The 13443-nt window shown below is 38.5% G+C and overlaps 2 protein-coding genes across 2 annotated transcripts; one reads left to right on the top strand and one right to left on the bottom strand.

The window, feature by feature from the left end:
* Window positions 1–133: 133 nt before the first annotated feature.
* On the bottom strand, window positions 134–1321 carry LOC135633896 (glycine-rich protein DOT1-like). Its single transcript, XM_065143872.1, has one exon. It carries the CDS (start codon window positions 1319–1321, stop codon window positions 380–382), a length of 942 nt encoding a protein of 313 aa, XP_064999944.1. The 3' UTR covers window positions 134–379.
* A 5637-nt stretch (window positions 1322–6958) lies between these two features.
* On the top strand, window positions 6959–13437 carry LOC103977933 (pyrophosphate--fructose 6-phosphate 1-phosphotransferase subunit alpha). The gene is made up of 19 exons (XM_009393594.3): window positions 6959–7131; window positions 7699–7871; window positions 8431–8543; window positions 9228–9302; window positions 9393–9506; window positions 9596–9663; window positions 9871–9954; window positions 10036–10089; window positions 10487–10567; window positions 10708–10801; window positions 10875–10948; window positions 11077–11187; window positions 11266–11310; window positions 11391–11447; window positions 11644–11748; window positions 11835–11951; window positions 12042–12145; window positions 12447–12612; window positions 13073–13437. The coding sequence occupies exons 1-19, from the start codon at window positions 7042–7044 to the stop codon at window positions 13202–13204; spliced, it is 1857 nt and encodes a 618-aa protein (XP_009391869.2). The 5' UTR covers window positions 6959–7041; the 3' UTR covers window positions 13205–13437.
* The last annotated feature ends 6 nt before the right edge of the window (window positions 13438–13443 follow it).

Raw genomic sequence — 13443 nt, 5'->3', positions numbered from 1 at the left:
ATACATTATTTCTATATTTAACTTTTCAATATATCAAATTTTAAATTCAGTATTATTAATTTTTTCTCTTACCCATTTAATATCTTATAAGTAAATAATATTTATTCTTCTCTCTGATATAAGGAAGAAGAACTGGTTTTAAAGACTCCACGTCTCTATGCATGCTTGGATTAGGAGCGTTAACATGGTTGCAACCCACACTACAACAGACAACGAAGAAAGCAACGCACTACCACACGAGAAAACAAATCGCATGACTTCCGGTTTGCGAATCGAACGAAGCTTTGGCTGCAGCAGTTAATGGCGATATCGTCGTGATATGATGGTAAGACGAGGGAGGCTATCACTGCTTGTTGAAGCAATTAATGCTACTGTGGTTTTAGTCTTCCCTTCCCTCTGTAATGGTTCCTCCGCGACTGCCGCCTCGAGTGGCAGCACCGCCGATGCTGCCTTTTCGATGGCCAACGCCACCTCTTTTCCCATGATGACCTCTACCACATTTTCCATCGCCACCGCCTTTTCCTTTCCCGTGCCCTTTGTTTACTCCTTTTACGTTACCAACTCCACCACCAGTACCATTACCTCCACCAGCACCACTGCCGCTTCCTCCACCATCGCTGCCGCCACTGCCACCACGTTTACCACCTCCGCAGCCGTTGCCACTGCCACCACCAATTCCGCTTCCTCCACCGCTGATGCCACCGCTGCCGCTTCCAGCTCCCCCACGGCCATTGCCACTGCCACCACCATTTCCGCATCCTCCACCTCCTCCACCACTGCTACCGCCGCTGCCACTACCTTTACCACCTCCGCTCCCGCTTCCAGCTCCTCCGTGGCCATTGTCACCGCCGCTTCCACTACCACCACGGCTTCCGCTTCCGCCGCCACCACCTCCGCCACCAATGCTGCTGCCGCTACCGCCTCTGCCTCTGCCACTACCACCACCACTACCCTTGCCGCCGCCGCCGCCGCCTCCATCATTGCCGCCACCTCCACCGCCGCCGCCGTTACCACCCCCACCTCCTCCTCCCCCACCGCCACCACCACGACCCCACCCCCATCCAAAACCTCCATTACCGCCACCCCCGCCTCCTCCGCCATTATCACCAGAGCTGGCTCGGGTGTCAACCTTATAGTCCATGACACTGTTGCGGAGAAGTGCTTGATTTCGGAAAAGGTCAGTCATGGTGGTGTTCTCATGATGCGACGATGGCAGGTGCTCATCAGCACGAGCAGCAGCAGCGCATGGCATCAGAAGAGAGACGGCAACTACAACGCTGAGTAATCCCCGCAAGAGGGTCCTCTGCAAGGCGAACGCCATTGTCTCATCATCTCATCGTCCTTACTCCCTGCGTATTTATACCCAGGAAGAGATCAGAGAAGCTGCGGTGTTAATGATTGAAAGAGCTGGGTGATGTGACGGCGGCGGTGGTGGTGCGGGAATGGGATTGAAGGAGGAATACTTCGTTGCTTGCATTGCACTACTTCATCCACCAACGTGCATGCGCGTGGTGGGTGGGTGCCATGGGTGAACCCCTCTCGATCTTGATAGAGCCGCTCATGCGCTCTCTAAATTTTGGATCTGGAGATTAGCCCCACCATTTCTTGTTCTCGGCTTCTCTTTGTCTCTTAGCCGTACAATTCCACTGCATCCATCGACTGCATTCAAGCATGATCACAACAAAAAACTGTCTGAGCTCAGTGATGAATCCATGAAATGCACCGCCCTTGGTTATCATAGATAACTACTCTGGAATGACCATTCTGTGGGGGCACACCACGTTTGGCGCGCACCTGTCCGTCTCTTCTTCTTCTTGTTTTCCAAGAGAGAGATGGGAACAGGAGTCATGCGATTGATGATGATGACTGTAGTCTGCAGGTGTGATGATGACTCCATTTAGCTCCGAGTTGGAGTATGAAGAAAGAAAGAAACAAGGATGAGGGAGTCCACGTCAAAGGGTAGCAGCTGTAATAGGAAATTTATGGCAATGAAATCCAAAAGTCTGGATCTTTATTTCCTTTCCATATATTACCAAACAATCCACATTTGGACAACCAAGATTGCCAGCGTGAGCAAGAGGATCTACGGGCTGCCTGTCTACTTCAAGAGGCTGATATATTGAAACCAATTTAAGCATAAATTTAAACGAAAGGCAATCACTCGAAAGAAGTTGTTCTATCCTACGGAAAAAAAAAGTTTTGGAAAACAATTAAATGATATAAAACGAATGTTCTATTCCACCTACTACTAATACTAAATGGATAGAAGGGATATGTTAATGCATTCAAGTTAAAGTTTTCTTCAATAAAATTTCTTTAATAATCCTTCTTATCTTTTATTCTCTTATCTTCTTTTCTTTCTATCATGGTATCAGAGCTTTCAACGTAAAGGTCACTTCTAAACATCTCGAAGTAGACCCGTCTCCCCGTCGGACTCCACCGACTGTGATTTTATCTCAAAGTAGTGCAACGTTTTCCATGAACGTCCTCCAGGATTGTTGTGTCGGCCTCCTTCGAAGCTGAACAAGGGCCACCACACCGCCCCCTCTTCTCCTCCTTGCGCCGACGATATTCTTTACCGTCGCTCTTCCTCTGCCTCTACCTGTAGAAGCAGAGTCGACGTAGCCTCGCAACTGCTCCTCGGCTAGCGATCTCTCCTCCTTGTTCTCGCATCTCGCTCGAGCGAGAAGTGTCGTTGTCGTAGCAGCCCTCTTTGCCGTAACAGTTGTAGCAGCGATTTGCTTTTCTCCCAAGCAGATAAGATTTTTCAAAAGAAAATCTCTCTATTATGTTGAGAAAAATTCTTCTTATCTTATATTCTTTCTATCAATAATAATCTCACTTTGTTTTAGCTAAAAATTTGAAGTTGTGCAGCATAACGACAAACTATATATAGACGAGTCCCCAAATATAAGCATGAAAAAGTTAACCTCATCAGACACCAAAGTCACAGATTGACATTAACCATAAGAGTAGGCCGAGGAGGTAACAACGAGCTGCTCCATATGGAATCTGCAGAGAGGAAGGAAAAGATAACTTGATTTCTTCCGACACAAAGGTAGATTAAACCAAATATTATTGTTCGGGAGTGACGGCTTACAATACCAGTAGATGTATGATTTCATGAATATGATGGAGCAGTACAAGTATTTAAATGAATGAGAAAGCCAACAACAGAACAATCTAAGAAAATTGTAGCCACCGCCGTGTCCTTATTTAATTATTATTGATAAAAATGAATGATTAGGGAAAACACTTCACTATAGCACGTAGCTACTGCTACTTCTTGGGTTAACACATCGAAGCTGAAAGCAAAAATGTTGAGGGATCGAGGCATTTGTTAGAAACTAATGAGTCTCGTCGGTAAACATACATCACACTTAAACATCAGTTCAAAAATTTACGCTTGTTTAGTTACGACCACACCATGAATATATACACAAGAACGTAGAGTCGATCGTAATTCCAAAATTGATGATTTTAGTTTTCCAAAATCTAGAATCATAATCAAACCAACAAAAGTCGATTTCGATTCAATCGATTTTGATAACCAATTTTTTTAATTAAAATAATTTATAATATGATAAAATTATAATTTTATTTTTAAAATTTGAAAAAAAAAGGATGTTCAACTATAATGATTGTAAATGTGTAATGATATTAAAAGAGTCATTATAAAATTAAATAAAATTATAAATATCCAATCGCTTTCAATGTTGAATATTTCGATCATCCATTCGATTGATTTGTCGAATAGGATGTTTTATCTTGATGGATAATCTCTTTGCTTGATTTTGTTTTATTGTCTTTATTCAATCATTGATTGAGTTTTATTTAGAATCTATCCACTTATGTTAAAAGTTTATTCCATAACTAACATCGACACTAGAGTTATTAGTATTTATCTTGTGATCATCATCAAAATTAAATATATTATGTATCACATCCACCATTCTATAATAAGAAACTTCATACCTATAGTACTATCATCAAACTCAAAAAGAAATTGTTAAGCACATATCAGACTTGGAGTTCAAGTCGGATGATCCCCTTAATTTTATTATTATAATAATAATAGATTTATACCCTTGAAGATTTTACAACTCTCGCTAACTTGATCGATAGATGTAGAAGTTTCAGATGTATAATGCTCTCTACTATAGTTAACACTATAATGAACATATAAGTTAATGTCCAATCTTTTTATTTCTTTAATTTTATTACCAATATAACATCTACTCCTAAACTTTCATAATAAGTGGTTAAATAATTATTGAAGCTATATAATCTAGGGTGTGAGGATCAAAAACACATGCAACTAAATAAATTAGTAGAATTTTTTAAAAAATAATTTGTTCACTTTGATTTTATAGCCAATGTAATCACATTCAAATCATTATCATATTAATATTCTTCTAAAGCTCTAACAACATTAATATATACAAGCAAAAATATATGGGTAATAGGATAATAAACATTAGATGAAGTATATGTTGCATTATTAAAAATTTTTAAATTTTCTAATTTTTTTTACGCAATGAATATAAACTTACCTAATATTATTTGTAATATTAAAAGTACATAATTATTTTTTATATTCAAAAAAATCTTTAAGCAATTCATAGAATTACATCGGGTATGAACATCCTAGGAAATCTTTTGAATATTTTGTTATTTAATTTATAAAAATTGGCCCACCCTTTCATTACTTGTGAATGACTCATAAGAATGAAATAATTTACTTAATGAGAGGAGAAAAAGTTTATAAAGATCTAAGACCTTCTTGTATGCATAAATCCAAAACATACCAAACACATCTAATGTGAAAAAAGATACCACTAAAAACAGGTTGACATCAGTTGTGGAATAGAAGTAGTATTTGCCACTACATTATATTAACCAATAGAAAATATTTTAAAAATTAAATAATATTTTTAAATTATTTTATTATTCTATAAATATTATTGATTGTATGTCATTCATCAAAAATTTTAAAAGTAATAATTTATTTATTTTTTGAATGGTTCAATTATTATCAATTGGATCTCAAGTGATTCCTATATAAGAATACATTTCTTAGTAATCACTCTAAATATCAACGCGAATATAAATACAATCATTAAAAAATTAAAAATTATTTTATAAATCTTTTTTTTGTTATAGGGATTATGTAAAATACGAGTATAAGTAATTTGAGGAACTCTTTGGTTGGTGGGATTCAAAGCCTCCCGACAATAATCAACAAAATTGATATTTTCATCGAAACTAAAAGATAAATATTTAGCAAAAATTAATCTAGCTAATATTTCATAAATTTTTTCAACAAAAAGATAAAAAGTGGGATTAGTAATGTACTTAAAAATTTATGTTTGCCTTTTTTCCATATCGGTTGTGTTGAACAATTCTTCATAATATACTTTTCGAAAGTTATATACCCTCTTCCTTTGAATTTAAAAATTTAGTCATGATAATTGCATATGACATATATAAGATGTCCGACTTGACTTTGATAGTCCATGTTAATGTGTTGAGTTTCTTGAGTTGTCATAGTTGGATTTTCAAAAGCCTTCATAATGACAAAGTGGTGACTTCCGCTTATAGGAATCATACATAGTTTAAAAGATATAGTACGAGAGTTTAACGGTGTTCAAAGAGTACTTAATCAGAGGAAGACCGAGGAGTTAGAGGGGATATTTATAGGGGTTTTAATTTTTTTTCCTAAAATCCCTCAAAACTAACTATTATTTACTATTAGAATGAGCAAATCTTTTTTTTCTTTTTTTTTTTATTTAATATTTTTAAATTATAAATAATATTTTTTTGAAATATAATTGTTAATATGACTATTGGGAGAGGTAAACCGGTCATTTGACTCTCCGCTAATCGTTGGGTTAGGTATGGATCATTAGGCTCAATTATTTGATCGCTCATTTCTATTTTTATTTTTTTTAAATCATCGAACGAATGATTTAAATAGAAATCATCGATTTTAGTTCTTAAATTATTAGTTTCGAAATTGACAATCTTGATTTTGGTCCGATTCGATTTCGATTGGAACCACCGAACCAATCCATGCTCGAAAGAAAGTCTTCCCTCGTTCCAACATCTCACAGGAGAGTGCTACAGGCGGCTTATAAAAATTGCTGGATGACTTCTTTTCTCCATGGAATCATTATCCCTCTCTCCGAGGATGCTTGGAATTATACTCTTAGACCTAATTCGGCTCTACATACATGTCAATGGCATAGAAAAAGAAGCCTGCTGATGAATAACAACTGAGAGAGAACCAACCATGGTGCTTCCCCCGTTGCTATGGGTAGGTAAGCAGAATAATTTTCACCAGTGACGATAAAGAGAGAGGTCACCTGTTGCTGTATGGCGGCAGGTGAGCAGAATACATTTCACCGGAGACGATAAAGAGAGGTCAACTATATGGCTCGATGCCACGGTTGGGAAAACCATCAGCAACTGCCTACGGTTTTTTGACCCGGAGAAGGGCGTCATACGGTAAGCTCACCGACGTAAGAGGAGAACGCCATCTATTCTATCCTTTTGATGGGCTGTTTGCTTTTAAAACAGTATGCAGTCTCGCCTGGGCCCGGCCCGGCCCGGCCCATTTATAACGACTTAAGCAATCAGAATCTGACAAGTCAGCAGGGTATATTATAATCCATCTTGCTATCCCTGGTTCTGATCCCAGTTTGGAACAGCAAATCCAATCCCTCTCGCGAAACCCAACGCAGTCTCATCGCCGAGGGGGAAGGGTATTTTCGTCAAACACGAGTGCGGCGCGCAGACCCGTGGCGGGCAATGAAGTCGCGAAACCGGTGGCGGCGTCGCGACTCGTTTCCAGCCATCGCCCGCGGTTAGTGTTACCTCGTCCCCGCGACCCACTCTCGGGTCTCCTCCACGTCGTACATGACGACAATTATATATACACTGACGCAATGCGGAAGGATATTAAAAAGGATTCCTACGCGCACAGACAGGGCAAAGGAAGCGAACGAGAAGGGGCAGAAGATTGCAAGGTGAAGGAAAGGTATGGAGTCGGATTTCGGCGTTCCTCGGGAGCTGTCGGAGCTCCAGAAGAAGCGAGCAGAGTACCACCCTGAGCTCCCTCCCTGTCTCCAGGTCTCTCTCCGTCCTCTTCTACTGCTATTACGACCAGTTTTCTTCTTGCCTTTTTGGAGAGGGTTGACGACGTTTCCTTTCGTTTCTTCTTCCGTTGCGAGTCTGCTCGATGTTTGCTCGATGGCGGATTGTGTCCCTTTCGCCTTTGGGGGATCGAAAGGGTACTACAAGATAAGATACTTAAGGGGGGTTAAATTCGTTGTGGAGTTTGATGCAATTCCTTTCCCCACTCTTTTTCAGTGGCTCATCCGCGGGTAATAATAGGTGCAAATTGAGTAAACCCTTCCATTAGCTGGTCTATTGGGATGATCGAGCTCGAAGATGATATTTTTCTTGAAATCAGTTTAATTCTAATCATGATTTCATCTACCCTATATTCTGCTTATGAGGAAATGTCTTAGCTGCTTCATGAATCTGGCAGAATATGTGTAATACTGCTTAATTTGGGTTCCTCCTGCACTATACATTCGATCTTTTTTGCCTGTTCTGGGATCTTCATGTGGATTACATGTGCTTCCTTTGTTGGATCAAGTCCGTAAACTCGTCTGTTTCCTCTATGGTGAACAGGGCACTACGGTGAGGGTAGAGTTTGGCGATTCGACAACCTGTGCAGATCCATCTAGTGAACATGTCATCGGTCGGGCGTTTCCGCACACATTTGGTCAGCCATTAGCTCATTTCTTGAGGGCCACAGCCAAGGTGCCTGATGCCCAGATCATTACGGAGCATCCCCCTATGAAGTTCGTGAATATGAGCTCTTCTACAGTATGCTTAGTGTGCAACATTTTCTTGATTAATATCTGTAGATACAAGTTTGAACCATACACAGAAATCTACATTGGAAAGCTATCGTACAACATTAATGCAAACATAGGATGGAAGATACACACTACTTTTCCTGTCAATTTCCTCAGGTCTGAGAATCATTGAACTTTCCCCATTTAAATAGCGGCATGCCATATTGATGTCATCTTCTTTTTCCCATCGAACGTTTGTGACGCCATAACAAATCAGTGTCTCGAAATATAAAATAACATGTACTCTAAACACAGTTAATATTACTCTAACCAATAGAGTGTACATGTTGTACGAGTTGGCTACTTACATGATAAGACTTGGAATTGGTTTCTCAGTAATCCCAAAAGCTTAAGTGGTTAGGACAAGGCTCCATCCATACTTTTAATTTTTATTGTCCCTTTTTTTGGCATGGGCTTGTATTACTCTTCAAGTTATGAAGTTGAGTTTCTTCATCTGATCTCTCTTGTTGATGCATTCATTGTTCCACATGACGAAATGCAGGGTTGGTGTGGTATTTTGTGGAAGGCAATCACCAGGAGGACATAACGTTGTATGGGGCCTTTATAGTGCTATTAAAATTCACAACCCCGACAGTATTTTGCTTGGTTTTGTTGGTAAGCATTTCTCATCATGAAGCATTCCTTTTCTACAGTGTCTACGTCAAGAAACATTTTTTGCAAGCAAATTCAAATTCATCATTCAGCTATACAGAAAAAAGAAATGTATGTTCACTTATCAACAGAGGATTTCAACATCTATTCATAACATATTCCAGCCAGTCAGTGGTATAGCATGGACTGGCTTTGTTGGACAAAGTGGTTGTTAGCACAAAAGAGGGAGCAAGAAAGAAAGGGCATGAAACTGGGGATAAATAACATGTGCAATTTGGGGTTGGTCCTCATTCCGGTTTTCATGCATGTAATTTTATGTGGTGTGCACATAAGTTGTGCTTCTCATGAACCATACATTTCGGACATACCTGGTACTTCAGATGGATGAATATAGGTAGTGGCCTTTACTGATCCTTGTTAATTTAAATTGTTTAATTCTCGACAAGAAAGCAACTTGTGAAGTTTTCCTGTCTTTTTGTTTTGAAATGAAAGTTCCTGTCTGTGATCCTCAAATTTGTTTGTGCTGTTTCTTAACTTATTCTGATTCATTTAGCTGTTGTCCGTCTATAAGCAGTTACTGTGAGTATGAGGCCAGGCTTTCTAGGTTAATTTATATGAATTATAAGCTAATGGCTTCTCAGTTGAGATAAATACAAACCAAACTCCTTTTCCATCACTTTGATACAGGTGGCACTGAAGGTCTATTTGCACAGAGAACTCTGGAAATCACAGATGAGGTTCTTGCTACTTATAAAAATCAAGGTGTGCAAAAACTTAGCTACATTATCTTATTTTCATCTTATTAAGCTCATCGATCGTTCTGATCTGAAGAAGTTGTTTGTTGTTTTGAAGGTGGCTATGATTTGCTAGGCCGGACTGTGGATCAAATCAGAACAACTGAGCAAGTAAATGCTGCTTTGACTGCTTGCCGAGATCTGAAATTGGATGGTCTTGTCATTGTTGGAGGTACTTGATGATTCCACGGAAGACTTCTAGTATCTTTTCAGATTTGTGTGTATACCTTCTTACTAAATCCTTATTGCTTATGTCACAAGGAGTCACATCCAACTCAGATGCTGCTCAGCTTGCAGAAACATTTGCTGAGGCCAAATGTCCAACAAAGGTACCTCTGTTTTCCATATATTATTATTTTTTACATTCATTTGTTGTTGAATGACTCAATCCATATACAAATTGACTATATTCCTTTTTGGTGACCAGACATCTAAATGATAACATTTTACACAAAATTTATATAAAGTGTTTTCTTTTCTCCATCTATGCTTATATTGGTTTCTTCCAATGATTTACAAACATAGAATGTGAACAGGTGGTTGGCGTCCCTGTTACTTTTTATGGGGATCTTAAGAATCAGTTTGTTGAGACCGATGTTGGATTCGACACTGTTTGCAGGGTAAGCCTCATGTAAGCTCATAACAAATGTGTGGTTCAATCTTCACAATTTGATGCTTATTATGCTACTTCTCAATTCCAGGTTAATTCGCAACTAATAAGCAATGTCTGCATCGATGCACTGTCTGCAGAGAAGGTAAGAATGATCTTACAGCCTTAGAAAAGGAGAAAAAAAAGGATAGCATATCTATTAGTTATGATAATGAAATAACTCGGTTTACTTAGGCTTTTAGCAAGACCAGATAGGAACCTATTGTGGTTAAAAAAATTAAAAGAAACAAAAAAGAACTGGTTTTTCCTTTTGATATTAAAACCTTTTGATATGTGTCGCTCTGATACATGATGGAAATTGTTGGCACTTATTGCTGGTGCTCATGCAGTTAATCATTTTTTAACCAAATATTATTTTTACTTGAAAAGACATCAGTGACTTTTAGTCAGAAAATATTTGCTTGAAATGTACAACATTTCAATTATGTAATAAGAATATTTGCCTTTTAGATACTTTTATCAACTAATGGACTCTGCTGCAGTATTATTATTTCATTCGCCTGATGGGACGCAAAGCTTCTCATGTGGCTTTAGAGTGTGCACTTCAGAGTCATCCGAATATGGTTTGTCCCCATAAGAAATTCTGTTCTTGTTGGCTTATTTAATAATGATTAGTAAGGAAATTTTTTTATTGCCGAGGAGAGATGCATGCAGGCTTTTGTTCTAATAGTGCTATATATTCATTTGATTTATCCATTGTCAGCTCATCTTGGGAGAGGAGGTGGCCTTGTCAAAACTTACCATTTTTGACATTACAAAGCAAATCTGTGATGCAGTTCAAGCCAGGGCAGAGAAAGGTGGGACTATTTTAATATGCTTTGGTTATTGGCTAATATGTCCTATTCTGATAACTCACCTTTTTTTCTCCAGAGAAGTACCATGGTGTCATTCTCATTCCTGAGGGTCTCATTGAGAGCATTCCAGAATTGTATGCTCTTCTACAGGTAGTTCCTTGTTCCCACAATAAACGACATCCTCACCAACATCTATAGAAATAATCGCCACGTGGAAAACTTGTAGTTTATTTGAACATGCTCCAGAATTTTATGATATTTGGCTGTGACTGTTCCAGGAAATTCACGGTCTCCACAACCAAGGCATTTTAACTGAAAATATTTCTTCTCATCTTTCACCTTGGGCATCTGCGTTGTTTGAATTTTTGCCACCCTTTATTAGGAAACAGGTTCTTCCTACTTCTTTAATTAAATGAGAGCAAATTGTTTGTGTTCTTAATCTTACCATAAGAAATTCTTAAATGCAGCTGCTGCTTCATCCAGAATCTGATGACTCTGCCCAGTTGTCCCAGGTACATCTTATTATATGTGGAAACAAGAAAAGGTTCCTATTAATGTTTTCTTATTTAACCCTAATGATTCTTTTCTGCAGATTGAAACAGAGAAGCTCTTTGCACAGTTAGTTGAAACAGAAATGAACAGAAGGATGGTAAGTCAACTTCTACAGTTGATGGTGGCATAGTTTCAAGAACTTCCCATTAAGCGAATGTCACTTGGCTGATGATATTACAAGTTGCACTGATAATTCACATCAGTATATTAGTTGTTTATTCCTTAATTTAGTATGAGCTCCTTTGCCGTTGTGATTTTAACTTGAAAGTATTAAATGGTTCTTATTCTTCCAGAAAGAAGGCATATATAAAGGGAAGAAATTCAATGCCATCTGCCATTTCTTTGGGTATCAAGCTCGTGGATCTTTACCATCAAAATTCGACTCCGACTATGCATATGTATGTGCCAACTTGTGTGTTTTGCATTTTTTCCCCCATTTTTTTTTGGTTATATGATTCAACAAATAATTTTTCTTGATATACAGGTTCTTGGACACATCTGCTATCATATCCTAGCAGCGGGTTTAAATGGATACATGGCCACTGTAACAAACTTGAAACATCCTGTGAACAAATGGCGCTGTGGTGCTGCACCACTTACGGTATGGTCTTCATTGTTTGCAATCCTTGCATGTCGAAAACATCAATTATTTATGTAGATCAAATTGAATAAATAATTTGGTTTCACTTAGGCAATGATGACTGTGAAGCGATATTCTCGTGGACCTGGAGCCACTCCTATAGGAAAACCTGCCATCCATCCCTCTACAGTGGACTTGAAAGGAAAAGTTTACGAGTATGTTTCAAAGATCACACCTTGATGTCCCTAAGTTGCATTACTTTGCATTTCAACCAAACAAGGTCAAAGTACTCAAGTGGCTCTATCGGAAATCTATACAATCATCGTGAATAACTGATCATCGTTATCTCACATTACACTCTTATAGATGTTATACTGAAATTTGTCAAGGATAGGCAGTAAATTTGGTCCATCTGACAATTGGAGTGTGATTTTCTAATCTATCAGTGATAGAGCTACACAACTACCTTTTGTAATCTACTTCAACTGTCTGGTATCTTCTTGCCTCTTGTTTCAGGTTGTTGAGACAGAAGGCTTTGAGCTTTTTGATGGATGACTTGTACAGAAACCCAGGACCACTTCAATTTGAAGGACCAGGAGCTGATGTTAAGACCTACACACTCTCTGTTGAGGATCAAGATTACATGGGCCGAATAAAGAAGCTCCAGGAATACCTAGATAAGGTTCGCGTTATGATTACAATTGCTTCCGTTTTCTCTTCCGAGTTGATATGTTCCTAACAAGTGACATTTTTCATACCAACCGAGACCACTATGACATATATATTAGTGGGTTTTGTGAATTTATTTCAGTTTTCATTTTCTTGAGCCCATTTATGTGCAACATTCAATTTTTCCTTCAATAAAGCTATATCAATAAAGCAGTCTCTTACAAACTTGAAGTAACATCAGAAGCGATAATGTTGTTTCCGGAAATGAATTACAACATTTCTTCAACCATCATGTTGCTTAATGCATTTCACATCATTTATCATTTCACTTTGCAATGACTTCTACATGCTTCAAGGCTTTCTATAGTTAATTATCCCAATAATCACATTCCTACTGGAATTTCTACAATTATCAACGTCACATGGTCCCATCTCATCATGTCCTTTCTTTGGTTGGCTTTCTTCATATGCAGGTGAAGAGCATTGTGAAGCCTGGGTGTTCACAAGATGTTCTTAAGGCTGCTCTGAGTTCCATGGCTTCTGTAACTGAAGTACTATCGGTAATGTCGACTCCATCATTTGGTGGCCGTTATCAGCCACTTTAACTTCGAGGCCAAACTTTCCTGGACGTTTTGGTATATAGATGTGTGTTATCTCAGGCTTCTGTTAATTCTGGTGACGGTCCTTTGTGTCCATGAGTTCTGTTGTCGTGCAATAAGAATATGAAACCTGTTATTTCAGCTAAAACAACTGAGAGTTAGAATGTTTGTTACTTGGGATCGTTGACTGCTTGTACATATGATCTAAATAATGATGCATTTTGGGTTGCACAGCTTGAGACTTG

The sequence above is a fragment of the Musa acuminata genome, chromosome BXJ3-3, assembly GCF_036884655.1.
Source record: "Musa acuminata AAA Group cultivar baxijiao chromosome BXJ3-3, Cavendish_Baxijiao_AAA, whole genome shotgun sequence".
Classification (NCBI taxonomy): domain Eukaryota; kingdom Viridiplantae; phylum Streptophyta; class Magnoliopsida; order Zingiberales; family Musaceae; genus Musa; species Musa acuminata.
This window is presented reverse-complemented; position numbering and strand designations above follow the sequence as displayed.

Bases quoted from the DNA above. Each gene is read 5' to 3' on its own strand.
- LOC103977933 (XM_009393594.3), top strand. From the start codon at position 7,042: ATGGAGTCGGATTTCGGCGTTCCTCGGGAGCTGTCGGAGCTCCAGAAG. The intron at 9,507-9,595 runs GTACTTGATGAT...TTATGTCACAAG, and splicing joins TGGTCTTGTCATTGTTGGAG to GAGTCACATCCAACTCAGAT. The intron at 11,311-11,390 runs GTACATCTTATT...TCTTTTCTGCAG, and splicing joins ACTCTGCCCAGTTGTCCCAG to ATTGAAACAGAGAAGCTCTT.
- LOC135633896 (XM_065143872.1), bottom strand. From the start codon at position 1,321: ATGGCGTTCGCCTTGCAGAGGACCCTCTTGCGGGGATTACTCAGCGTT.